This window comes from Marmota monax, unplaced genomic scaffold (genome assembly GCF_021218885.2).
Source record: "Marmota monax isolate L192 unplaced genomic scaffold, Marmota_monax_Labrador192_F-V1.1 WCK01_AAM20220418_F8-fsc00040, whole genome shotgun sequence".
Taxonomy (NCBI): domain Eukaryota; kingdom Metazoa; phylum Chordata; class Mammalia; order Rodentia; family Sciuridae; genus Marmota; species Marmota monax.
In genome coordinates this window covers 2,605,424-2,631,977 of record NW_026692782.1, presented here as the reverse complement: position 1 = coordinate 2,631,977, position 26,554 = coordinate 2,605,424, and the positions used below count along the sequence as shown (strand labels likewise).

Below are 26,554 nucleotides of genomic sequence, written 5' to 3'. Positions count from 1 at the left end.
AATAAGATAGTTCTAAGGTTGAGTGATAGCCTTTTAAAAAAAAAACACTGTGTGTGGGGTGGGGGAGGAAGGGTGGGAGGAGAAGGGATGGTGAGAAAAGAAGCTAGAATACGGAGAATTGAGGAAATGCTTTTCCTGGTAATAACATTTTATTTAAGAAGTCTGAGTAAGAAACGATACAAAGAACAATATCAGAATCAAATAAAAGAAACTTTAGTGTAACCCAGTAAGAGGAAATTTGTTTTAACACCTTAGCACAGTAAGCACACAATTTTATGAGAAAACATGAATTTTTAAAAATAATTTTAAGGGATGCAGAGATAATTAATTAAAGATGTTCAAATAACAAGAAATGGAAGCTGCTAGAACCAGGAAAGATAAATGATTAGGCTGGAAACTCCATCAAGGAGGTCCTCCTCATGTACATTCTCAAAATATATATTTCAAGTCAAGAATCAGAAGAATGATTCTGTAAAAAGGTGGTCACATTTTCTGTGGAACTGACTACACTTACAGTTCTCTACTAATATTCTGGCTTTGAGTGTTCTACTTAGCAAAAGCAAAAGCAGGTAAACATCTCTCAAAGACTTTTACTCAAAATAAAACTGAAAATATTGTACTAAAATACTAAAGCAATATGATCTTTTAAAAATAAGTTTTATTAAGGCATGACTTATATACAATAAAATTCACCAAGTTTAAGCACAGATTGAAGAATTTTGATAAACAGAAACATGCATGTAACCACTGCCATAGTGACAATTATCCCAGAAAGTTCCTCAGATTCCTTTGTAGTCAATGATCTCTTACTGCCAGAAACCAATGTCCCACTTTGTGACACTATGGATTGGACTTGCCTTTTCTGTAACTTCATATAAACATAATCATACAATATATATTCTTTTGTTTGGCTTCCTTAACTCATTTTCGAGATGGATCCATGTTGTTGCATATATAAACACACTATTCTTTTTTTTAATGCTGAATAGTATAATTGTGTGTGTGTGTATTTTTTTTTTTTTTTGGCACAGGGGATTGAACTCAGGGACAGTCCAACACTGAGCCACATCCCCAGCCTCATTTTGTATTTTATTTAGAGACAGGGTCTCACTGAGTTGCTTAGCCCCTCACTTTTGCTGAGGCTGGCTTTAAAATTGCCATCCTCCTATCTCAGCCTCCCAAGCAGCTGGGATTATAGGAATGCGCCACCATCCTGGTGATATATCTTAAACCTCTTACATAAAACTCATACATACTCTGATCACCAGATAATTAAAAATATACATGTGGATTATATCACAATTTTTCTAAAAACACATTATGAAGAAAAACACTAAAAGCAGAGAGTACAAAGAAGTACTAGATATTGTAAATACCAAATAAAGTCAGTCAAATGCTTGCACTTGAATATCAATGCTTATTTAGAAGTGTGTAATAACTGGCTTATTGTAGTGGCACCTGTCTGTAATTTCAGTTACATGGGAAGCTGAGGCAAAAAGACTCCAAATTCAAGACCAGGTGAGGCAATTTAGTAGGACCCTGTCTCAAAATGAAAAATAAAAAGGTATGGCATTGTAGCTCAGTGACAGAGCACTTGCTCACATGAGTGAGGCACTGTTTTTGATCCTCAGCACTGCATAAAAATAAATAAATAAAAATATTGTGTCCAACTACAGCTAAAAAAAATATTAAAAGGTCAGGGGGTGCTGGGGATGTAGCTCAGTGGTAGAATTCCCTTGGATTCAAATCCTAGTATCCCCCTCACAACAAAAGTGTATAATAATCATATTGATCTTGAAATATTTCCCTTAATGTTTACTTTTTATTTTATCTTTATTTGAGGAATTCCTTAATTTGATTCTCATTATACTGAGCCTCTAGGTTCTGGCAATCATGTAGAAATCAAACAGCTTAACAAGATAAATATTTCAAACTAAGGAATAAGTACATAAACTAACAGAATTTGTTTAAATCATGGAAAATAAACTGCTTTATTATCAAGGACAGCATTATAGAAGTATATAAAGTGAAGCAAAAATCTATTATGCACAAAATGTCTTTTGAAAAACTAAACAAGATTGATAAATCTGAACTTTTAGGATTAAATATAGCTTTAGACATTACAGGGAAAAGAAAACAATTACAAAAGAGATATATGAGGAGGAGAAAAATTACAAACATCTCACCATTTATCATGGACTTGACACAAAGTCCTACACTGTAGTTTTCACTTCCCAATCAGGTAAGACAAAGGATGAACTGATTTTAGAATAACCCAAATTTTGTACAAATCATTTCCTATCATTCAGGAAGCAGTAAATTCTATTTAATTAGGCAACACTGAATTTACTAAAAACACTATATTAATCTACATTAAAACAGAACTGGAACAGATGACTATTACTGAAATATCGTTATGTTATATGAAAAACTGCATCTCAAGAGACTAAAAAACATGTAATTCAGCACCATATGTGTGGATAAAACAAACAAACTTTTATTTAAATCATAACTTTTGGGCTGGGGTTGTAGCTCAGTAGCAGAGTGCTTGCCTTGTATGTATAAGGCACTGGGTTCGATCCTCAGCATCACATAAAAATAAATAAATAAAATAAAAGTATTGTGCCCATCTACAACTAAAAATATTTTTTTTAAAAAAATCAGAACTTTTTGGGGAAAGAAACAAGAATGCTAGTCAATTCAACTTGACAAATATCTACTGTATACCTAAATATCAAGGTTAATGGGCATGGTTCAGGTGACTTTACAGTTTAAAGACATTTTGATTCAATGATAGAAATTAAAATAATACAGAGGAATAATAGTGCATTCACTTTCTATTGCTGTGTAACAACAAACTTACCAGCTCAAACAATATTCATTTATTATCTCACATTTTCCCTGGCACAGGAGTGCAGATACATTTAGCTGGGTAACCAGCTCAGAATCTCACCAGGCAGAAATCAAAATGTCAGCCAGAGTTACAATTTCCATTTGAGACTCAGATCTTTTCCAAGCTTACTGGTTCTTTTCAGATTCATTTCTTTGTGACCCTATGAATAAGGATATCATTTTCTACATAGTTATCAGTCAGAGACCACATACAGCATCTAGAGGCCACCTATACTTTCTTGCCATATCAATATTTGCTCTCGTCTAAGCTAACAAAAGTATCTCTCCAGACTTTTCCTTCCTGGTCTGCTGTAGGGAGTCTTACACATTAATAGAATAATGGGGTCAACTATTCCACAAACATTTCCTGCTAATCAAAGGAGCTGCTACAGATTACACTCATAATTCAAAGAGAGGGACTACAAGGTATGTACACCATGGGTTTGGCATCCTGGCAATCATCTTAGAGTTTGGACTATCACAGATACATAGATAGATGAGATGGGATGTTCTGTGAGCAAAAGAGGAAGTACAAGGCTCAGACTGACAGAACAAAGAGAGGAGGAGTAAATTATTGTCTGAGCCCTTGCTAGCCAAGCTCTGGGGGTAGGGGTAAAGGGTGGGAGATAGCTAAGAAACTAAAGCTCAGAAAAGTTAAGTAGCTTGCCCAATGTTATGCGGTCTGTATTTACCCAAAGGAAATGTTTGAACAAACCAAGTTTCTGGTTGCCTAAGTAATAAATAGGGCAGGGATGAGCTTGAGGAAGAAAGGAGGATGTCATCTAGTAAAGAGAAACACAAGCTAGGCATGGTGGTACACACTTTTAATCCTAGCAACAGACAGGTTGAAGGAGGAGGATCACAAGTTCAAGGCCAGCCTAAACAACTTAGTGAGGCCCTATCTCAAAGAGAGAAAAGCGGGGAGGGGCAGAGGGAGAAAGAAACACAAGGGCAAAGACAAAGAGATTCAGCAGGCCGCATACAAAGAAGCTTCATATAATATAGCATTAAGTGTATGGAAGGGAATACAGATGGAGATGAATTTGGAAACTGGCAGGGGCCACATTTAAGAAGAGTCTTCCAAGAACTTAACATACATGAAAAACAATGACAAACTTTCATTTTGCATCTGATTTGTATTTGTGATTCCTCTGACAGGAACAGAGTTATCACAGTCTTCAAATGAAACTTCTAAAAGCAATATTTAGTGTCACATATTAGCATCAGTTTCATATCAAATAAATGCAGGAGAGCTAAGAAATAATATTAAATGTTGGAGACCTCTAGATATAAATTAACTGTGCAGAAAAAAAGAGCAACCAATAATATATATTTTAAAGAGAAAGATGAAACTGGAGAAAATAATAACAGTAGTATAACTATGTTGGTATTAAATACCTACCTTTACTTCACTGCTTCCACCAGCACTTAGCACATTTTTCCATCCTTGTTCCCTGGCCCTATTTATTCTCTCCAACTTTTGGGGAAAAAAACAAACAAACAAACAAAACACCATTTCAAGTATTTAACATAAATACCTGAAATATATTTAGCAATAAAATGGAAATCAGTGCATTTTTCTCATATTTTTATTGGTACATTGTAATTATACATGATGGTAGGATTTGTTATTACATATATGTACATGCTCAGTGCACTTCTTTAAAAAAATATATGGGGGAGAGGAAGAAATGTACCACGAAAAAAATGAATTATCCCCTTACCCTTTCCTTTTCTTGTCTTTTCATTTGTTCAGCCTTCATTAAACTAATCTGTAACAATTTAAAGACATACTTCTTAGAACTCAAAAGTATTCTCACCTACAAGTTGGCAAAAGAAGAAAACTAAGGGAAAAAACCTACCTGATCCTTTTGCTTCTTCTCTTTTTCAATAAAGTCCAATCTTCTCTTTCTTGCTTGTTCCTTAAATTAAAATAATAATAATAATAATAATTTTTACTGATAATAATTCCTACTTTTCTATTTTCTTCAGGACAGTTAGTATGCCAACGGCAGAAATAAGCCCAAGGAAGTTAGGAAAAAATGCTTTTTTGTTTGAAAGAATAAGGAGGAAAGGTTTGGAGGTTTTATATTGTAAGATTTTGTTTCTCTTTTTAATAATTACTTTTGCAAAGCTTTAAAATAAGCAGACAGATGTCTTTATACCTCAAACATTTTCCTCCTTTCTTCTCCAGGATTCACTTTCTTCACTGGAGTTTGATGGGCCTGGACAAAAAGTAAAACTACAAATTAGATAAAGACTTTAAGACACCCATTTAAAAATTCCCAACTTATGGAAATTTAAAATAAGAAACAGGTAATGTCAATACTGATATAACTTTTTTGAAAATTATCTTTATAAAAAAGAACGACTACTGTTTGTATTTGAAATGCTTTCTGCTAGAAATGCTAGATTTAAAGAAACTATGTAAAAGTGTTCTTCCCCATTTATCAACTAGTTTTGTCCTCATGTATGGATATTAATTGTAAGTTTTCTAACGTTATGATAAAATATTATTTTAAAAGTCCAACAATGAAGAGATAAAGTTTTCTTTGAAAATTACACAGTAGTATGTTCACTAATAAAATTCAAATAAGAATAAAAATTTATAGTCCACTTCATTCCCCATTCCTGAAGTAATTGTTAATATTTTCATGAGTATCCTTTCATTTCTTATGAACTTAAATATATATGTACCTATATACATATACAGAATTTTAGCTTTTATAATTTTACATGTGTAATAAAAATGTGCTATTAGATTGGAAAAAAAATTTTTAAACAATGTGCCTTGACAGTTCTACATCATGTTAAGCAAACTAACAATGACAGTATTCTACTTGGAGCTCTAATTAATTTAACCATTCCTCTAAACAACAGCCACTGGGCTGTTTCTAAAATTTTCCCTCTTTATATGCAAAAAGGAACTACTTTATACATACAGCTACATGTTGAGTCTTTTAGAGGGCATGTTTTAAGAAATGGAAATATAGGATAAAAAACATTTCAATGTTGAAAAAAAAAAAACTGCCCTCCCAAAAAGGCTTTTCCAATTATACTTCCACCCATTTCTCCACATTCTCACAAATACTGAATTTTCAGACTATCTTGAAATTCTGTTCCTTGAAAAGGCTAAGAATATCTCTGGTTGTATACATAGTATATTCACACCAATTTGTGTCTTCATACATGTACTTTAGATAGTAATGATCATCACATTCCACCATCATTTTGTGCTCTATATGTGTAATAAGAATTGTAATGCATTCTGCTGTCATATATAAATAAAAAAATTTACAAAAAAAAAGAAAAGGCTGGGGCTGGTGTGGGAAACCATTCTCACGCGTGACTGGGTGACTCCCGGTTTGGGTCTGAGGCTTCTGGCTGTGTCGGAATTTTCCCGGCCCTCTCCTGATGAGAGAACCCGTCCGTGTGGGGGTGTGACTGACCACTGACCCCGGGGGCCCAATTACTGACCCTGACCTTGGAGTGCAGTCCCCCCTCAACCTTCATTGGATGGAATTCTCCCCTGAATTTCTTGTTCCCCAATAAAAGGCTACTCCCAGGCGTGTTCACTCTCTCTCTCTCCTGCTAGCCCTGAGTAATCCTTGCTGCCCTGCTGGGCGGTTAGAGGTTGGAGCCAGAGAGGGGAGCTGTCTCGGACCTGGCAATAGAAATAAGGTAACTGAGTCTGTGTGTTTTATTTCGATCTCTTCTAGCTAACTTTTATGCCAAGAACCTCATTAATGAAACCATTGCGCAGGCCGCATGGTGGAGGCTGGGGTTATGGCTCCGCGGTAGAGCACTCGCCTCGCACATGCAAGGTCTTGGGTTTGATCCTCAGCACTACATAAAAATAAATAAATAAAAGTTATTGTGTACAACTACAAAAAAATAAATATTAAAAAAAAGAAAAGGCTAAGAATACTTTCCAGGATATCAGATATGTTTATTTCTTCTTTTATGAATGAATTATTCACCTAATTTTGGGGTTATACAACTTTAGGAGCTCTTTCAATATTATGGAAAGAAAGATGGCCTATTATAGGTATTTTAAAATACTTTTCCCACTTCTTTACTTTAATGCCTGTCTATTCTTTTACTGCACAGAAGTTAATAACTTAAATACAGTTAAATCTACCAATCTTTCTCTTTATGGTATTCTGCCTTATTCTATCTTGGTAAGGAAAACATTTTCAATTTTAAGTTTCCTTTTTACATTTAGATCTTTATCTGAAATACATTTCTGATAATGAAATGAATAGAAATCTTTTTTTTCCTTCAAAAATCCAATAATCTCAACAACTTATTGAGAAATCTCTTTCCCCATTAGTTTGAAAGGCCTATTTTATCATATGATAAACACACACACACACACAATCACCACAAATACATATTAGTTTCTGGAATTTTCTGTTCTGTTCATTTATCCATCTTCTCTTTTTCATTCCTCTTTTTTTTTTTACACTGTGATATAAAACCACGCATAGAAAAGCAGATAAAAGACAGAGATTTAATTAATACAAAGGAAATACCCATGTAATCATCACCCAAGACAAGAAACAGAATACTGACAAAACTGAAGTCCTCCAAGTACCTTCCCAAACCCCCTACCTTTCCTACTGAGGTAGCTGCCATTATGACTTCTATTATTACCATTCTCTTGGTTTCTGTTATTATTTTAAGCCTGACTAAAAAATATATTTAGTTTTTTGTTTTATAAAAATGGATTCGTATAATACATATTATTTCAGCTTTTTCTTCTTTTGATCAATATTGTTTTTTAAGATTTGCCCTGCATTGTTTGAATCCACATTCATTTTCTTCATTGACATACAGTTTATTGACATAGATTCTTTTCTTTCACAATTATCTTGTACCTTTCTTGTAAGATCTATTCTGAACTTTGAAATGGGGGTTACTATTTCTTTCCACTTCATTTTCTAGCCAATTACTCATTTTTGAATGTTGATCTTCTACCCAACTACTTTATTGAATTCATTAATATAGTTGTCTGCTGTTTCATTAGAATATCTAGATGGCAATCATATTATCTGTAAATAATGTATGTTTTCTCTTCTTTTCCAATATTTATGTTTCCAATCTTTCCCTTTAATTTCCTTGACTAGGACCTGGCAAAACATTTAAGGATGCCAATGTTAATAAACACCCATGATTTATTCCTGACTTTAATGTTTCCAATTTTTCATCATTATATATAATGCCTTTGGTAGATAGCTGTGTGCGTGTGTTTGTAACACTGTATTAGCTTAAAAGCTTTGTCTTCTACCTTTTGAATCGAAGAATTTTTAAAAACAAAGATTAGTGTTAAATTTACTAAATTTTTAGATTGTACTGAGGTGATTTTTATAAAGTTTTCTCCTCTAATCTGCTAATGCAGTAAAATTCTAATAATCAAGTTTTCTACTGTTGATCCATTCTTGTATTTCTGAAATAAGTCCTACTTTATAATCATTATTCTCTGGATAATTTGCTTGATTTTAGTTGTCATTTTAAATTCTTTTTTAGGATTTTTTAATGTGTGCTCAGAAGTATAATAGACCTATGATTTTCTTTTCTTTTTATTCTGTTAACTACCCAATTTTGTGATCAAGGTTAAATCATTAGATTAATGCATTAGATTAGATTAATGCATAATCCATTTTTCCAAAAATTCAAAATATAATTCTCTACATACCAAATAAAATAAAAGTTATTTACAAAAAAATTTAAGTTATCATACATCCATCTTACATTTCTCAGCTATAGAATAAATAATATTTTAGAAGAATACTGTATATAATTTTTTGTCTGTGTTGGGTTTCAGTACAAAGGAAAGCAGATGATATTCATATATATTTTTATGCTATTCATATGTATATTTTTAGTTTTCAATAAATATTTATTTTTATATGTGGTGATGAGAATTGAACACAGTGCTTAAACACATGCTAGGCAAGTTCTCTACTACTGCACTTGACCCCAGCACCCAGATGCTACTTTAAAAAATTACTTTGTATAAAAAATTCTTCATGGTCATTTATATTATTATTCAAACAATTCAGCATTTGATTAAATCATGCAGTAACAACTCTGTTTCAATAGCAACTACATTTTAGCAAATGTCAATGTTATGAAAAAGTAATTTTAAATACTATTCATTGTTTGAGTTTTCTAAATTTTGTAGAATGACCAACATAGGTAGGTAGTAAAAATCTGAAAAGCAATTCAGACCCTTACAAAATAAAAATGACACCTATATATTAAAAATTAATAAGGTTGGGCTGGGGATGTAGCTCAAGCGGTAGCACGCTCGCCTGGCATGTGCGGGGCCCTAGATTCGATCCTCAGCACCACATAAAAATAAAACAAAGATGTTGTGTCCACTGAAAACTAAAAAATAAATTAAAAAATTCTCTCTCTTTAAAAAAAATTAATAAGGTTAATTTTGAAACTATAGCTGTTAAATTATATTGCTCAAAATATATAAAGAATAACTAGAGCCAGGTGTGGTGACGTATACCTGTAATCCTGGCAGCGTGGGAGGCTAAGGCAGCCTCCTGCCTTAGGATCACAAATTTGAAGCCAGCCTCAGCAACTAAGTGAGGCCCTAAGCAACTTAGCGAGACCCGGTCTCAAAATAAAAAATAAAAAGGGCTGGGGACATGACTCAGTGGTAAAGCACCCTGAGTTCAATTCCTTATACGAAAAAACTAAACAAAATCCTACAAAGGCACAAAAGTTTCCTCCTAGTGAAAAAAATTCAAAAAGATATTTAAAGTTTCTGTTCAAAAGGAAAGCATGATAGATAATGTAAATGGTACATAGTGCATCTTCTACATTTGTGGGTTCCATATCTGCACATTTATATATACAAAATATTTTTTCAATGTATTTATACTGATCATGTCCAGACTGTTTTTTCTTGTTATTATTCCCTAAACAATACAGTATACAACTATTTACATCAGCACTTGCATTGTATTAGGTATTATAAGTAATCTAGAAATAATTAAAAATACATGGAAGAATGTATAGATGTTATAAACTAACACTATGTCATTTTACATTCAAGAAGGACTTAAACATGTGTGGATTTGGGTATGTGCAGGGAGTCTTGAAACCAATCCTCAGAAGATATACCAAGGGTTGACTGTATTTCCCTTTTATGAAATGAAATTATTTGGCTTCAAATGAATATATTATTTAATGAGTCCAGTATTATTTATTTATAAGAAAATAATAAAATATATAACACCATCTAGTTGGTTCATAAACTTATAAAAAGAGAATGATTCTAATATGCTTTGGCATTTTTACTAAATGACCACCATAAACCAATCTATTTTACTGTTACAATATTTTGCCTCAAAGCTAAAATGTGATAAATAGTACCAAGTTTAAAACTTGATTCCACTCTCATGACTTCCTGACAAAATAATCCAAGCAGTGAGTCACCAGAACCATCATATCACACACACTCACTGTATTACTAGTCCCTAACTCCTAACCTCCAATTTTGACTAGTTATTTCAATTCAACTTCCATTTAAAACTAACCATGTACCTTACCACTTAAACCAGAAAAAGACACTAGAATTGATTAAACGCATGCTCAAAGATTTAAAGAATAGTGGCTTTCAAACTTTTTCTAAAAGCAACCCACAGTAAGAAATATGTTCCCACCTGAACCTAGAGAAGGAGTGTATGCACATGTATACACATAGTCCAAAGTTTCATAAAAAGTCACTATACTTTATTCACTAAAATGATTTTGTCACAATTAGTGGATAGCAACCCCCAGTTTTAAAATAGTTATGAGAGACCTCTGGAGATACTATTTTTGAAACACAAGAAATAAAAATTGTAGATAATGCTCTTCATAATATTTTAAAGACTCAGTTAACATTTTCAGGCATGTTCTATGTATAAAGAATTTAAATTAGTGGATACGGGGAGTAGGAGTATAGATCAGTGGTAGTGTGTTGGCCTAGCATATGTGAGACCCTGTGTTCAAACCCCAGCATCAAAGGTAGGAGGGTAGTAAAATGGTGACAAGTGTTACCCAGGAACTTTGTTAAACACACACACACACACACACACACACACATATATATATATATATATATATATACATATATATATATAATATATATATAAAACAATGCCATAATCAGAGCACTAAAGTTGATTTTCAATGTTAGAAATGCTATTAGGTTCCAATAATAATCATGGTTTTCAACTTCCACGGTTTTCTGATTTTCTTCCTTTGTTGATATGAATACTCAAAAACAATTTGGTTGTCTTTTAAAAACAATATATAACTGATAATCTTGATTTTGGTAAATTTCAGATTTAGGTAAACACAAATAATTATAAAGCATCACTGGCCACAACTGTGGCACTGCACACTGTACTCATTACCTTAAAACACTTAAGTGTGAGCAAATGCTTTGACCTTAAAACACTTAAGTGTCAGCAAATGCTTTGAAATATTATATTTTGTATAGGTTTATTTCTTTTCCTTTTATTTTTTATTTTAAATTTATTTACTTATTCTAATTTGTTATATATGTAGTAGGATGCATTTCAATTCATAGTACATATATAGAACACAATTTTTCAAGTCTCTTGTTGTACACAAAGTAGATACACATATTTATTCTATAAACTCCAAAAACTCTTACATAATCATCTTCTGTAGAAAGAAAATATATAGTATAAGTATTCCACGCAAATGAACATTATTATTTGGCAAAAAGAAATAAAACAGTGACACATGCTAAAACATGGATGAACCTATAAATACTATGCTGACTAAGAGAAGCCAGCATAAAAGACCACCTATTATACTATTTCATTTATATGGAAGAATCAGAATAAGCAAATATGTAGAGACAGAAAATAGATTAGTGATTGCCTAGGGTTGTGGCAGGAGTCCTTCTCCCATTAGTAACTGCTAATGGGAGGATTTCTTTGGGGAGGAGATTGGTATGTGCTAAAATTGGGAAAATGGCTACCTAAATCTGGGAATATGCCACAAATCATTTAACTGCAAACTGTTAGTGGGTGAATTATACAGTATGTGAAATATATCTCAATAAATCTCTTTTTTAAAAATACATATCTGCTGGATACACTGTAATCCAATAAATAACTTGGGAGGCTGATGAAAGAGGATTAAAAGTTCAAAGGATTAAAAGTTGCCTGGGTAACTTGGCAAGACTCTGTTATAAAACAAATAAAATAAAATGGTCTGGGGATATAGCTCAGTGGTAGAGTGCCCTTGGGTTTACATACTGGGCATGCACGTGTGCATGAGCACACACACACACACACACACACAAAAAAAAAAAAAAAAAACAAATCAACAAACAACACAATAAAAAATACATGATTTCTAAGAGTTTCTGAGTCATAATTTTTGGACTCAGAGCTCTATATTATATATTTTGACAAGTTCTAAAGGTTACTTCATGTAGCCAATTTAGCACCAGTATATTTGTGAATCACAGATACAATATTTAACCAAATAATTAAAAAGTATGAATTTGTGTTTTTTTGTTGTTTTTTTTTTTTAATTTTTTATTGTGGGTTGTTCAAAACATTACAAATTTCTTGACATATCATATTCCACACTTTGATTCAAGTGGGTTATGAACTCCCACCTTCACCCCATACACAGATTGCAGAATCACATCAGTTACACATCCATTGATTTACAAATTGCCATACTAGTGTCTGTTGTGCTCTGCTGTCTTTCCCATCCTCCACCCTCCCCCCTCCCCACCTCTCCCCTCCCCTCCCCTCCTCTCTCTCTACCCCCTCCACTGTATAACCCTGAGGGTCTCCTTCCATTACCGTGCAATTTCCCTTCTCTGTCCCTTTCCCTCCCACCTCTCATCCCTGTTAAATGTTAATCTTCTTCTCCTGCTCTTCGTCCCTACTCTGTTCTTAGTTACTCTCCTTATATCAAAGAAGACATTTGGCATTTGTTTTTTAGGGATTGGCTAGCTTCACTTAGCATAATCTGCTCTAATGCCATCCATTTCCCTGTAAATTCTATGATTTTGTCATTTTTTAATGCAGAGTAATACTCCATTGTGTATAAATGCCACATTTTTTTTATCCATTCATCTATTGAAGGGCATCTAGGTTGGTTCCACAGTCTTGCTATTGTGAACTGTGCTGCTATGAACATCGATGTAGCAGTGTCCCTGTAGCATGCTCTTTTTAGGTCTTTAGGGAATAGACCGAGAAGGGGAATAGCTGGGTCAAATGGTGGCTCCATTCCCAGCTTTCCAAGAAATCTCCATACTGCTTTCCAAATTGGCTGCACCAATCTGCAGTCCCACCAGCAATGTACAAGTGTACCCTTTTCCCCACATCCTCGCCAGCACTTGTTGTTGTTTGACTTCCTAATGGCTGCCAATCTTACTGGAGTGAGATGGTATCTTAGGGTGGTTTTGATTTGCATTTCTCTGACAGCTAGAGATGTTGAGCATTTTTTCATGTACTTGTTGATTGACTGTATGTCCTCCTCTGAGAAGTGTCTGTTCAGGTCCTTGGCCCATTTGTTGATTGGGTTGTTTGTTCTCTTATTGTCTAATTTTTTGAGTTCTTTGTATACTCTGGATATTAGGGCTCTATCTGAAGTGTGAGGAGTAAAGATTTGTTCCCAGGGTGTAGGCTCCCTATTTACCTCTCTTATTGTTTCTTTTGCTGAGAAAAAACTATGAATTTGAATAATACAGCAATTTGGTATAAATGACTAGATTTTATACTAGTATGGGACTAGAAGAAAAGGCTTACCTAAGATACCTAAGAGAATCTTGGGTAAGTTACATGAAGGTAGACATTTTCATCTTTTTTACATATAAAACATTCAAGTAATCTGAAAATAAAAATGCCACACTGTTCCTCTGAGATCATGTAGGTATTTTCAGAACACTATTTATACACTGAAGAAAAAATATAATAACATAAAACATCTACACTTAAAAATCAGAACCAAAGTACTGAAATGTGTTCATGGAGCTCCCTCTGGTGGCTTAATAACCACTCTTGTTTTAGCTGTTAATTAAAAAACAAGCTGTGATTATAGGAACTAAAGCAAAGAAAGTCTTCTGATACTCAAATATTTTGATGAAATGCTGAGTAATGCAACAAAACACATATTTTGATTAAGTGGTTATGGTTTTCCTTATAAATTTCTTATTTCCAACCTAAAAATTTAAAAATTCCAGCAAGTCTTGTAAATCTAAATTTAAAAGATATTTTGTAATTGCTGGGGGAAAAAGAAGTCTTCTAAACAAATACAAATCCTGTTAACAATCAAGAAAAAACGCCTTAAGAATCATACTTAAAATACTTTAGAAATTTGCTAACTGTTCCCCCCAATCCTGTTTAATTCTTTTAATTGTTAGGATATTTGAAATTTTCTTCATACATTTATTTGTTATGTTTTCTAGTTTTTTTTCTCTGTTTATTTTCCTTTATTTTTTTCTATTTTTTCATTGTGGTAAATATATAACCACACTTACCATTCTAACTATTTTTAAGATTCAATACTGTGGAATTAAGTACATTCACATTATTGTGCAAAGAAATTTAGTTTTAAGTGTTCTTAACATAAGCTATACAATATTCCAAGTACTAATACTATTTAGTTTTCAATGGTCAGGGTTAAGAAAATAATGCTTATCTTCCTAAAAAAGCTTGACTTCTCCTGAAGCCCAAACATTTGTAACTATCATCTGAATCACTTGTCTATTATTCAGAATATTTGATAGATAGCATCAATTATGCAGAACATTAGGAAATGGAATCTCAAAATTCCATAGCATGCTGTTCTTGTATAATAAATAAATATTAATTGAAAATGAGGGAAACAATAAGAAAAATAACATTATATGATTCTAAAAGATACATGACAAAAACAATTATATGTCTATTTTTAAGAAGGACAAAATATCTTTACTTTATTTTTTATTTATTTTTATGTGGCTGAGGATGGAACCCAGTGCCCTCACATGTGCGAGGCAAGCGCTCTACCGCTGAACTATAACCCCAGCTCCAGAAATTATATATTTGACTACAATACTGCTCAAAGGTGATGAACCTTCTATTATATCATTAGTTCATCTCACCAAGATTCTAATCTCTAAGTTCTCTCAGACTAATACACGGCCATCTAGAGATAAGATAACTCTATTTCTAGAGTCCAACAAAGTATGTATTCCTCATTGATAATGGCATCAGATAAATATACCTGCATTCTCTGGCCCTCACCAATAGTAGTTTTCTTCCCTGGGAGGGCAGATATTATACATGAGTATATTCCAAATCTTAAGATGGATTTCAATTGTAAAAACTATATATCTCAAAAATTAACCATGAAATAAATTTACTTTGAACATACATTTTACTGAACTCTATTTAGAAAAACATATTCCAAGGAATTTAGGATCCAGGACCTGAATTTTTTTAAAAGGACATTTGTAAGAATACAACCAATGTAAATTATTTCATTTCAACAATATGTAATGCAACCACAGAAAAAAGTTATCCCTTTAAAAATTACTTCCCTAAAAATAGTTAATAAATATTTTAATTTTCTCTGTTCAAATCACTGTGTAATTTTTGTCTCCTGACTCCATGCTGACTTATATAACTTATTTGAAGACTCATTTATAGTAATCATTTGGAATTATTTTGTGACAGATTTTTACCAAAGTGATGGATTATTCTGACTATGAAGTTTAACTTGTTCATAGAAATATATACAGATAGGTGTGTGTATGTATATGTAATCCCAAACAGGTCCCATATATCACAGCACACAATACTGACATGTAAAAAACATTAAATTTTCTACAACTGACACTGGGTTCTTGCGCATGTAACTTAAATGTTTTCATCTGAAATATGATAGAGTAGACTGTATGACTATATTCCTTCCACCTCTATGATTTAATTTGTGAGTAATCATTTACAACATTTCCCCAGATGTTTATCAAGTATATCACAGATATTTACTTCTATCATGTACAAACCAAATTGTTCAATTCAAGTCATTCAAAAGTGATTACATTTATAACATCACTTTATTTGTACTGCACAAACTAGTTTCTTATTATGTCTATTAAAAGTTTCTGCAAGACTTCTGGTAAGACTTCTTAGTATTAGAAGTCTAGTACAGTGGAGAACAGTAATGTTCCTTGATAATTAATAAAAACAATCCCATGAATATCAAGATAACTCAATTGAGCTACTATAAGACCAAACTGATTTGTTGCTAATCAGAGTTTGTACCATGATCATACCTGTTTATATTTTTGAAGTGGTTTCTTTTCAAGTAATTTTTTATCTCCATGTTTCTTATATGTTAAAGGTATTCCATATTTAGCAGCAGGCTTTGTGATTTTCTGAGCAGGCATAACAGAAACCAAGCTTTGTCCTGAAGTTGGCCTTTTAGCTACATAAAAAGACATAAAGAATTTTTATATTAAATTTTTAATTAAAATTCTTCAAGATGGCACTTTTTCACTTTCTCAATTACAGCATTTGAAACTTTCTATAAAATACCTTATTTATTCCTGAGCATACATCAATGACAACTATTTTACACTAAATCCATCTTTGGAAAGAAGCAAAGCGCCAAACTCCCCTAAGATGCTGAAATTCCTCATATAAAAAAAAAAAAAACACCCTAAAATTGACTGGGGGTAGGAGGGTTGTACGTATCTGTGAATACATTAAAAAAAAAAAAAAAAAAAAGAAAAGAAAGAAAGCCCAATAAATTGTAAATTCTAAATGGGTAAAGTTTATGGTATATGAATTCTACATCAATAAAACTGCTCAAAACAAATTTTAATTTTTTTTTTTTTATAAATTACTTTAAAGCCAAGCAAAGTGATATATTCCTAGAATTCCAGCTACTCAGCTACTAAGGCAGGTGAATCGAAATTCAAAACTAGCCTGGGCAATTTCATGAGATCTTGTCTCAAAATAAAAAAAGATAAAAAGAGTTAGAGATGTAGCTCAGTGGGGAGAGTATCACCTCCCAGTCCCTCAAAAAAAAAATTATATTAAAAAATCAAATCATAAAATTCAAGAGCAACTGGTAAACATTAATTCCATCACTATGAGCAAGTTTCCCCCCTCCATATATGGTCTGAATAATGTTTACACCTAGAAGAACAAACACCTTAAAACATTCATTAGCTTAAGGCACCACAAGATAGGTATCTTTATACATTGTTGGTAAAAAATAAATAAATTAGCCAAACTTTCTGGAGGACAAATCTATATCACAACCACTATTTATAAACTGATTTTAAAGAAATAATTAGAGAAACATAAAAATGTATGCAAGAGAATAAACCTTACAGCATTATATATTTAATCCTCATTGAAGCCAAGATGAGATTCCGTCTAAGAACAATAAGTTGAAGAAAAGTAAAGAAATTCAAAGGAAATTCTACTATTTATTCACATCTCTCAAGGATATTAAATGAATTCAAAGAGTATGAGCTACATCACCCTTACCCAAACCCTCTTTCCTCTTCTATTTTCCACATGTGCCAAGGTACCTCTGTGCTCAAACTCCCCCACAGCCTGAGTAGGAGCTTGCTTTCTTTCTTCCTTTTCCAGCCCACTCTCTAGCTCAGAATTTTATCATGTGCTAAATCAATTTAAATCAATCTTTTCCAACAAGTATTCTTCCTTTTTAGGAGGTGAAAGGAGAAAAAAATTTAACTGGTAGTTTACAATAAAATACTACCATTAAACTCAGATCTTCAAAGAAAATGTAATTGCAATAGAAAGTGTTCATCATAATAATGTGAATTAAAATAAACAAAACTTTGTTTATAACATAATCCTAATTCAAAGTCATTATGAATATGTCATCACAGAAAAATAAATAACAGTGTGTGTTAAAATTGGTGTATTTTTTCTCTTTAACATTTTAATAATGAATACATATCCATATAATTTAGTAAACTCTTTTAAAAACAAAAAAATGTTAGCAATTTGGTTGGCATGTTAGAGACTCAGAAATAATTTATGTTGATGATGTGTTACACAGTGTGATGGGGTAAGGTTTTCTAAATATATATTTACATACACTGACCTGGAAACTAGTAAGTGTGAGAAATTCAACCACATGATCAAATTAAGAGATTCAACCTACGAATGAATTAGAACACAGATATACAAAGTCACAATACTGTAACTTGGCTAATTATACTAAAATAACCACAAAAATGTGTGTGCCAGAAAAGTGACTGTAGGCACAAATGCATAAAAATGATGATTCCCAAGATACAGATATGAATAGTTCCCAACCCCATTCCAGAGAAGAGGGAGAAATATTTATCTGATTTTTGAGTACTTCTCAGGTTTAGTGTCAAGGTTGCCTCTAGCAAGAAACAATGTAGAGGCTGGAGTCCATAAAAATATTTATAAACCCACTAGCAATACCACCTTATTTTAGCCCCATACTATTGAACAATTCCTTCTTTCAAATGCTCTTAAAACAAATGACTTTCTCTTTCGAATTCCTACATAGATTTATCCACATGGAAAGAATGTCTTGACTGATGTTTTCAGCTTTTGACAATGAGCTTTTTGATTAAGATTTGACTTATGAAGCTTGACTGCTAGGAGAGATCATGCCAATTCTGTTATTCTTAGTCACTTGTGAAATTCTGTGTGGAGTGAGTTATTTCTTAGGGACCTACACATTATACAATGAGAGAATGAGTTTAAGGGTCATTAAAAGGAGCTAAGTGGACTTGGGGATATAGGTGAGGGGCAGGACACTTGCCTAGCATGCATGAGGCCACGTTATCTCCAGTACCACATTTAAAAAAAAAATATATATATATATATAGCTGGTCTTCCTGAGAACTGCCATGCCATTTCCATTCTATATGGACTCATGTTATGATACTTATATGTATTAATCTATCCAAACTCAAAAAAATATATTCCTCAAACCTTACATAACCTTTCAATGATTTTAGAAATCACACCTTTCAATGATTTTAGAAATCTACTCTGATTCTATGCAGGAAAAAATAGTTTCCTTCTCACACAAATGTGTGTGTGTGAGTATATGTGTGTATGTTTATGTATATCCATGCATTTATATAGGTATAGGTATAGGTATAGTTAATAACCACATAGGCAATTCTACAAATTTATTGCCAGTAGTCACACTTAAAAGAAAACCTATGCTTAATAAATTCATATAATTTAAGAAAATTTTAGAATATGAAGTATTTAAAGAAAAATAACTTACACAAAGATTTATAACTATACTGGATAGTCTATAACATTCTATAACAATGTTCTTAGCAGAGCATTTGACAAATATATAAAATTGCAAGCTAGGTTTAATTTTTAAACATTTTTTAGTTGTTGATGGTCCTTTATTTTATTTATTTGTAATGTGGTGCTGAGAATTGAACCCAGAGCCTCACACATGCTAGGCAAGTGTTCTTCCACTAAGCCACAGCCCCAGCCTTCAAGCCAGGTTTCATTTAAATAAGACAGATAAGAAACAAATTTTTAATTAATTTATCAAAAAGTATTGTACAGTGCCATATATTGTAGGCAATTTTAAGGCATATTTCTTCTAGCTTAAATTTAGCCTACAATCATCCCAATTTATTCTTTCTTTTTCATCTATATGTCTACATACATTTCTAATATAATTAGGCTTGATTGTCACAAACAGATGAAAAGCTCATTTACCTGTTATAGGCTGTGCTCCAAACTTTGAAAATGTTTTTAGACAAAATTCTTCTGCAATAAGCTTAGATTAAGAAAGGAAAAAAAAAAAAGTTAAAAAGATTTTAAATTTCCAAAACCAAAAGACCCTACCCATGCATCACAATACACTTTTTCTTTTTTCAGTCATATGCTGCCAAAAGAGCTGTTCAAATTAAAACCAAATAATCCATTCAAAAAAGTCTCAAGCTAACTCCCTCAATCTTTTTATTTTTATTTTTTTTAGTTGTAGTTGGACATAATACCTTTATTTTATTTATTTATTTTTTATGTGGTGCTGAGGATCAAACCCAGCGCTTCGTATATGCTAGGCAAGCGCTCTACTACTGAGCCACAACCCCAGCTCCAACTCCCTCAATCTTACCAACTTATTTTTATTACTTCTCCAGACGAGGTTTCTTCTCAAACTAATCTAATGTACAACCTAGACAGCCATTTACCACTTACTTGCTTCATATGCAAATACTTAAACAAAATTACCTATCTGGAATAATCTCTATGTCTATATGCATTCATATCCATCATTTACTTCAAAATGCTTCAAGAGTCATGTGTTATCTAAAGATACTCAGAATCATTTCAGCATATTCAATGAGTTCACACACAAAAATTGTGAATGTTACTGGATATACATTCTTACATAATGTTTTTCAAAATATTTTTTTTTAGTTGTAGATAGACACACTGCCTTTATTTTATTTATTTATATTTATGTGGTGCTGATTGAACCTAGTGCCTCACACATGCTAGGCAAGTACTCTACCACTGAACCACAACCCCAGCCCTACTCTTACATAATTTCATAAGTGTCTCTTTTTATCCTTACTTTAAACATTTCATTACTTGTTCCTCATCATGTGCAAACATTTTCAGAAGCAAAAATCACTTACATTTCCTGAAAGGAATTTTCTCTCCCTACTCCAAATTTTTTAAAGTGTAAAATTATGAAACCAACAAAGATTTAGCTTCATAAGCTTGCATTTTTTTGTTTGTTTGTTTGTTTAAACTGGATAAAGACAGGAAAGACAAATGAATTTTCTCTTTTTCCAAGAGAAGTAAGGCCTAGTGGAAAGAATAATCTTTAGCTACAATGGACCAGACTGCAACTGGCAGAAAACCATAACCTAAGATGGTTTTCTTTCCCATTAAAGATCACCTATAGGGGGCTGGGGTTGTGGGGTTGTGGCTCAGTGGTAGAGCGCTCACCTAGCATGTATGTGGCCTGAGTTCGATCTTCACACTACATAAAAATAAATAAAGGTATTGTGTGTCCAACTTCAACTAAAAAATAAATATTAATAAAAAAAGAAAAAAAAGATCACCTATAGGTCTCAAACCAACAGAATTAGTATTATCGGGACTATTAGTTATACAAATTCTCAAGCTTTACCTCAGAATTACTGCAACAGAGATTGTGGTGGGTGAACCTGGAAAACCCCTCCAGGGGATTATGATGTGTGCTAAACTTTGAGAAACCAGTACAGTAAAGGATAAGTGTAGGTGAAAGTGGTTCACAGGTATTATAGAGCAAGTATGTGAATGTTTTCTCTTCTGAACATCTGCATTTTTTTCCTTTATGGATGAAAATGGATGTTTCATGATCTCCACCTTGCTCCAAAATTGAATAATTTTTCTTACTGAACATGAGTCTTTTCTCTTATTTACAAGCTCATGTGAATTGAGAGATGAAATCATAGAATCCAAGAAGATTCTGGAATCCCTATGTTGTGCTAATACAATAGCCACTACATATGTCTATCTTTTGAATTAAAATTTAAAATAAGTGTAATTTAAAACTCAGCCCCTGAATCACACCAGCCACATTTCACGTGCTCAACAACCACAAGTGGTTAATGGCTATAATGTTTGAAAATACTGATATATGGAACAGCTTCATCTTCACAGAGTATTCTACTGGACAGAACTTATATCCACGATTTGTCAGGTCACATCCAGGAAGAAATGCCAGGGTGTACAAGATTGAGAACTAGGCCCTAGCAACCTTGGCTTATGGCACTGAGAAACTTTAGGTATTAAAAATTAAAACTGTACAAACCATTACAAAAATACTAGAAAAAAAGTTATAGTAAAATCACAAATTGTGTCAAAATTACAGCCTTAAAAAATTACCACATACTGGGCACAGTGGCACATGCCTATAAATTCCAGCTATTCAGGAGACTGAGGCAAGAGATCACAAGTTCAACCCTACCCTCAGCAGTTTAGCAAGACCCCGTCTCAAAATAAAAAATAAAAAGGGCTGGAGATGCAGCTCAGTAGTAGAGTACCTCTGGGTTCAATCACCAGTGTAAAAAAGAAAGAAAATGTCACAAATTTTCTCTCCTGAACATGAACAAGTAAAATGTAACAAGTAAAAAATGAACTCAAAGAACAAAAGATGTAAGTTTTCATGAAAAATGAAATCTAAGAGGTACTTAAATACCAATGAGGAGGGTCAATGTACATATTAAACATGTAACATTAAAAATTCCATTTGTGAATAATCATAATCTGCTCATTCCTCCAATGAATTTTGCATATTTCAAGCTTTAATATTTCCCCTTGTATTGCTAGCTCACTGAATTCCAGTGTTTTGGCCTTGGATTAAGTGTCCTAATTGCTTGAATGGGGCATAGAAACTTTTAACAAGATTAAATGAAGTCATTGTTCTTCTCTAGTAGCTGCCCCCAAAACAATACATCATAAAACTGTCCCTATAAATGTTACTTATAACAAAGAACTCTTATAAGACACCCACATCTCAGAGGTTGTTGCTATGTTCTATACAAGTAAACTTTAACTTTCAAATTTTAATTGGCTTTCTTTCTTACTAATGCATTCTTTTGGTATTAATAGTGAAATCCACATCTCTGTTTTCTGAGGAGCATTTGTTCACAGGAATGTTCTCTTAAGCCAGAAGGATATAAAGTTATACAACCATGATTTAACTAGAAATTTACAAAATTGCTTAAGGTTGGTTATTTTAATTAACAAACGTTACATTAAACAAGAAAAGTAAAATAATTCCAATTTCAAAGGATCACATTTTCATGAGTAACTCATGCTAACTGATTTGATATACACTGATTTATAAAACTGGTCACATTAAAATTCAGTTCAACTCAACAAATATTTATATATTTGAATACGAGAGGAAAAATCATGAGTCAATAATTTAATACACATACATAAAAATGCCCACAGAACAATCATTTCCAATCATTTTTTTGTCAAGTAAAATATAATTTTAACCATATAAAATCTGTGATAATATATTTATATAGTATAACAGATTGATACATAGATGGCATCTAATATATATTAAATATTTGGAGCACTTATGTGCTAGCCCATTGAGCATTCTATTGTACTATCTTTAATTCTCCTAACAATCTTACAATATAGATATATTTATAATCCCACTACAAAGAGAAACAAAAAAAGGTTTAATAATTTTAAAGTTAGGAACAGAGAAATGATGTACAACTGGGAAAGTAAAGAGAAAGAAATGGAGTTAAGTAAGATGGAAAAAGGAAAATGACACCAATATAGTTTGAAAAGGCATCTCATTCCCCAAGGTTCTGATATGCTTTCCATAAAAACAAAGCGCAGTTTCTTACTAAATACCATAACCCTATTGCTTAATTTTAATTATAAAATTAAAAAAACATACCTGAGGTGAGAGAAACTTTTCAATGCGCTTGGCTATAAAACCTTTCTCCAATATGGAGTTGACTGATGGTCTATCCCTAGGATTTCTTTTAAATAACTGAGAGAGCAAACTGCGGAGATCATAGGAATAATGCAAAGACACAGGTGGGAAAGATCCAGATATTATCTTCAGTACCAGGTTTTTCATATTGCCAGCTTCAAACTAAAAATCCACAAAATAAATCAACATATATGAAACATAAAGAAACTGAAACTGGGATTATCATCAAAGAGAAATAGTTTTTTCCTATTAACAGAATAGAAATACAACGCTCTTTCAAATAATTTAATCAGCATGTGTTCTTCTGCGTATCTGTAAATTTATTTCAAAACGAATATTAGTTTTCAAAAAACAAAATGTGATAATTTAAGAGTAATTTTTACTTATTCAAAATGCTAAGAAATGAGATAGAATTAATGAGAGATTTTAGACAATAATCAAGATGATTAAAAACTATGTCTTTGGGGTAGGAAAATTAGGGTCAAAGAACCAGAAAGGAGGTGAGTGGTTGTGGCTCAGTGGTAGAGTGCTTGCCTATTATGTGAGGCACTGGGTTCAATCCTCAGCACCAAATAAAAATAAATAAATAAAATAAAGGTCTAAAAAATACAATAACATTATTTAAAAAAAAAAGAACCACAGGGCTAGGGATGTGGCTCAAGCGGTAGTGCGCTCGCCTGGCATGTGTGCGGCCCAGGTTCTATCTCCAGCACCACATACAAACAAAGATGTTGTGTCCGCCGAAAACTAAAAAATAAATATTAAAAAAAAAAAAAGAACCACAAAGGAGGGGGTGGACAACAATCTTTTAGTCTTCATTTAAAATCTTTGTTCCTATGCTAATATCTAGAATAGAAATTAAATATAAAAGTATTTAGGCAAAATATAACAAATAAACCTGCTAATTACTTTCCTATTAGTCAGTGTCTATTATAAATTTTGTGTGTGATGCTCCAAGCTATAGAATCAGCAATATGGCAAACATTCCAACACAGAATACAAGCTATGTTAAGAGTAATATACAAGCCAGGTTCAGAGGCACATGCATGCAATCCCAGCAGCTCAGGAGGCTGAGACAGGAAGATGACAAGTTCAAAGCCAGCCTCAGCAAAAGCGAAGTGCTAAGCAATTCAGTGAGACCCTGCCTCTACATAAAATACAAAAAAGGGATGGGATTGTGGCTCAATGGTTGAGTGCCCCTGTATTCAATCCCCAGTACCCCCCAAACTAAATAAATATATAAAGAGTAATATATATTTTAGGATCAAATACAGTATAAATTGAAGTTTAAAGAAAACAGAGGTAGGGCAGTATAAGATCTAAAGATTTCATTTTGAAAAAACAAAAGCAAAATTATACTTTTGATAACTATGCTAAAGTAACAGAACTGTTGTATACTCCTGATATGGTAAAATACACATTGAGTTAAATGTGCCATAAATTAAACATCAGCCATTATAACAATTATAGAGAGTTCCATTAAGTGCTAAGCTCTCCCAGAACATTTTAAGTATATCATTCAGTTTATAAAAATTAAGGTCAATTTTATAGAAATATCTGTATACCTAAAAAGGAATCCTAAATGCATAAAAAATATGATCCTCCAATGAACTTTCCTTTATGTCTCAACTAACAAACTCTTCATAAATAAAGATTACTTAGCCCCAGGTGTCCACTAAAGAGTAAATAATATTAACGAAAGATTTAAACACACAAACATTTAATGTTTGTACCTAAAATGATGGTATCACAGAAAAACTAACCAATTCGTTTACACACATATCTGATAAACACTATTCCACATCACTTTGGCAGCTTCTGCTTTTTTTTTTTTCCTTAAGAAAGAAAAAATGAAATCTAAGCCTATATAGTTGAAGTATACACAGCCACTAAAAAGAATAACAAAGAAAAATAGATCCCAAATAATAAAAATAGGCTCTAAAACTGTTAAAACCCCAAGATTCTTTATATTTTTATGTATTTTCTTAAATTTTTGGTAACAAAATTTTTTTTTGTTTAATCAGTGGGAAAAAACATGTTAAAAATAATTTTGAAATGAAAAGTGATTAATATTAAATCTATTTGTGAAGAGTATTCTCCCTTTTTGGTGTATTTTTGTGCTGCTTTAAAAAAAAGATAATAATAATAATAAATACTCTGACTTAAGGAATATTTAAATTGATAAAACTCTTAGATGAATGTGTTGAATGAAGTTCTTTAACTTAAATAATTTAAGTGATTCTAAACTCAAATTATTTGGGTACTCTGAGAGAACTTGCTAAAATGAAACTAATAAAAATATTCAAGTTTAAACTTCAAATTTATAATAAATAAATTTAACATTGAGGACAAAATATATTTCTATCATCAGAAATAACAGAAAAAAATATATAACAGCAAATATATAACATTCATATATACTAAGGGTAAATCAATTTAGATTCATACTTCAGAAAATATAGCAAATTTAAAAACTGACTTAGAGAAACATTTCTAGTATATGAGGTCATCTGAAAGATAATACAATTTAAAAATACTTCAGAAACTTGTACTTACTGCATGTTTAAGTGTACACATCTCATAAAGGACACAGCCTAGAGCCCAAATGTCACTAAAGAAGACAAAAATGAGAAATTTCTTCTTAGTATGATATTTAAATTTTTTTTTTACATTTAAAGGAAACAAAAGCAGCATGGGAATGTTTTAGAAAAAGATACTACATAAAACATTTCCTTTAAAACTGAAATTTTCAACCATCACTAAATGACAAGAACAGCTGTCTCATATTAGAAAATATTGTTGTCTAAATAATCAATTTAAAGTGTCATTAAAGAATTAAAGATTTAAAAGAAAAATATCAAAACTTTCATGTCCATTCCATGTAGTTATTTTTATTTTGCAAAAGTCAAGTGACCTTATTCAATTGTTTGCAAAATGCCATGATTTTTAAAAATACTACAAAAGCAAAACATTATTTTAATTAACATAAAAAAATTAATTTACTAAAATCAAATCTAAAAGAAATCTATAAAAGCCAACTAACATTTCTTGGTTGGGATTTTTCAATTAGAAAGAGGAACAGAAAATAAAGGGTGACTAAAATTCAGTGGCAAGGCTGCTCTTTCCATCCACATATTACACAATCTGTTAA

General features: G+C 32.1%; 1 protein-coding gene across 12 annotated transcripts in view; it reads right to left on the bottom strand.

Moving 5' to 3' along the window:
* Nek1 (NIMA related kinase 1) overlaps nucleotides 1–26,554 on the bottom strand; it is a 175,592-nt gene that overhangs the window by 126,387 nt on the left and 22,651 nt on the right. For 8 of the 12 annotated variants that reach the window (XR_009227055.1, XM_046447807.1, XM_046447809.2 and 5 more), the window contains 8 exons: nucleotides 25,960–26,014; nucleotides 23,365–23,565; nucleotides 19,656–19,716; nucleotides 16,217–16,368; nucleotides 5,058–5,117; nucleotides 4,755–4,814; nucleotides 4,617–4,664; nucleotides 4,295–4,369 (listed from right to left, as the gene is read on the bottom strand). Coding sequence is in view for 11 of the 12 variants with exons in the window: in XM_046447807.1 (XP_046303763.1) it covers nucleotides 4,295–4,369; nucleotides 4,617–4,664; nucleotides 4,755–4,814; nucleotides 5,058–5,117; nucleotides 16,217–16,368; nucleotides 19,656–19,716; nucleotides 23,365–23,565; nucleotides 25,960–26,014 (712 nt within the window). In the remaining variant the exon portion in view is untranslated. Of the gene's footprint in view, nucleotides 1–2,094; nucleotides 3,054–4,294; nucleotides 4,370–4,616; nucleotides 4,665–4,754; nucleotides 4,815–5,057; nucleotides 5,118–16,216; nucleotides 16,369–19,655; nucleotides 19,717–23,364; nucleotides 23,566–25,959; nucleotides 26,015–26,554 lie in introns of those variants that run through there. The other 4 variants (XM_058580363.1, XM_058580366.1, XM_058580368.1 and 1 more) reach the window with 2 other exon arrangements.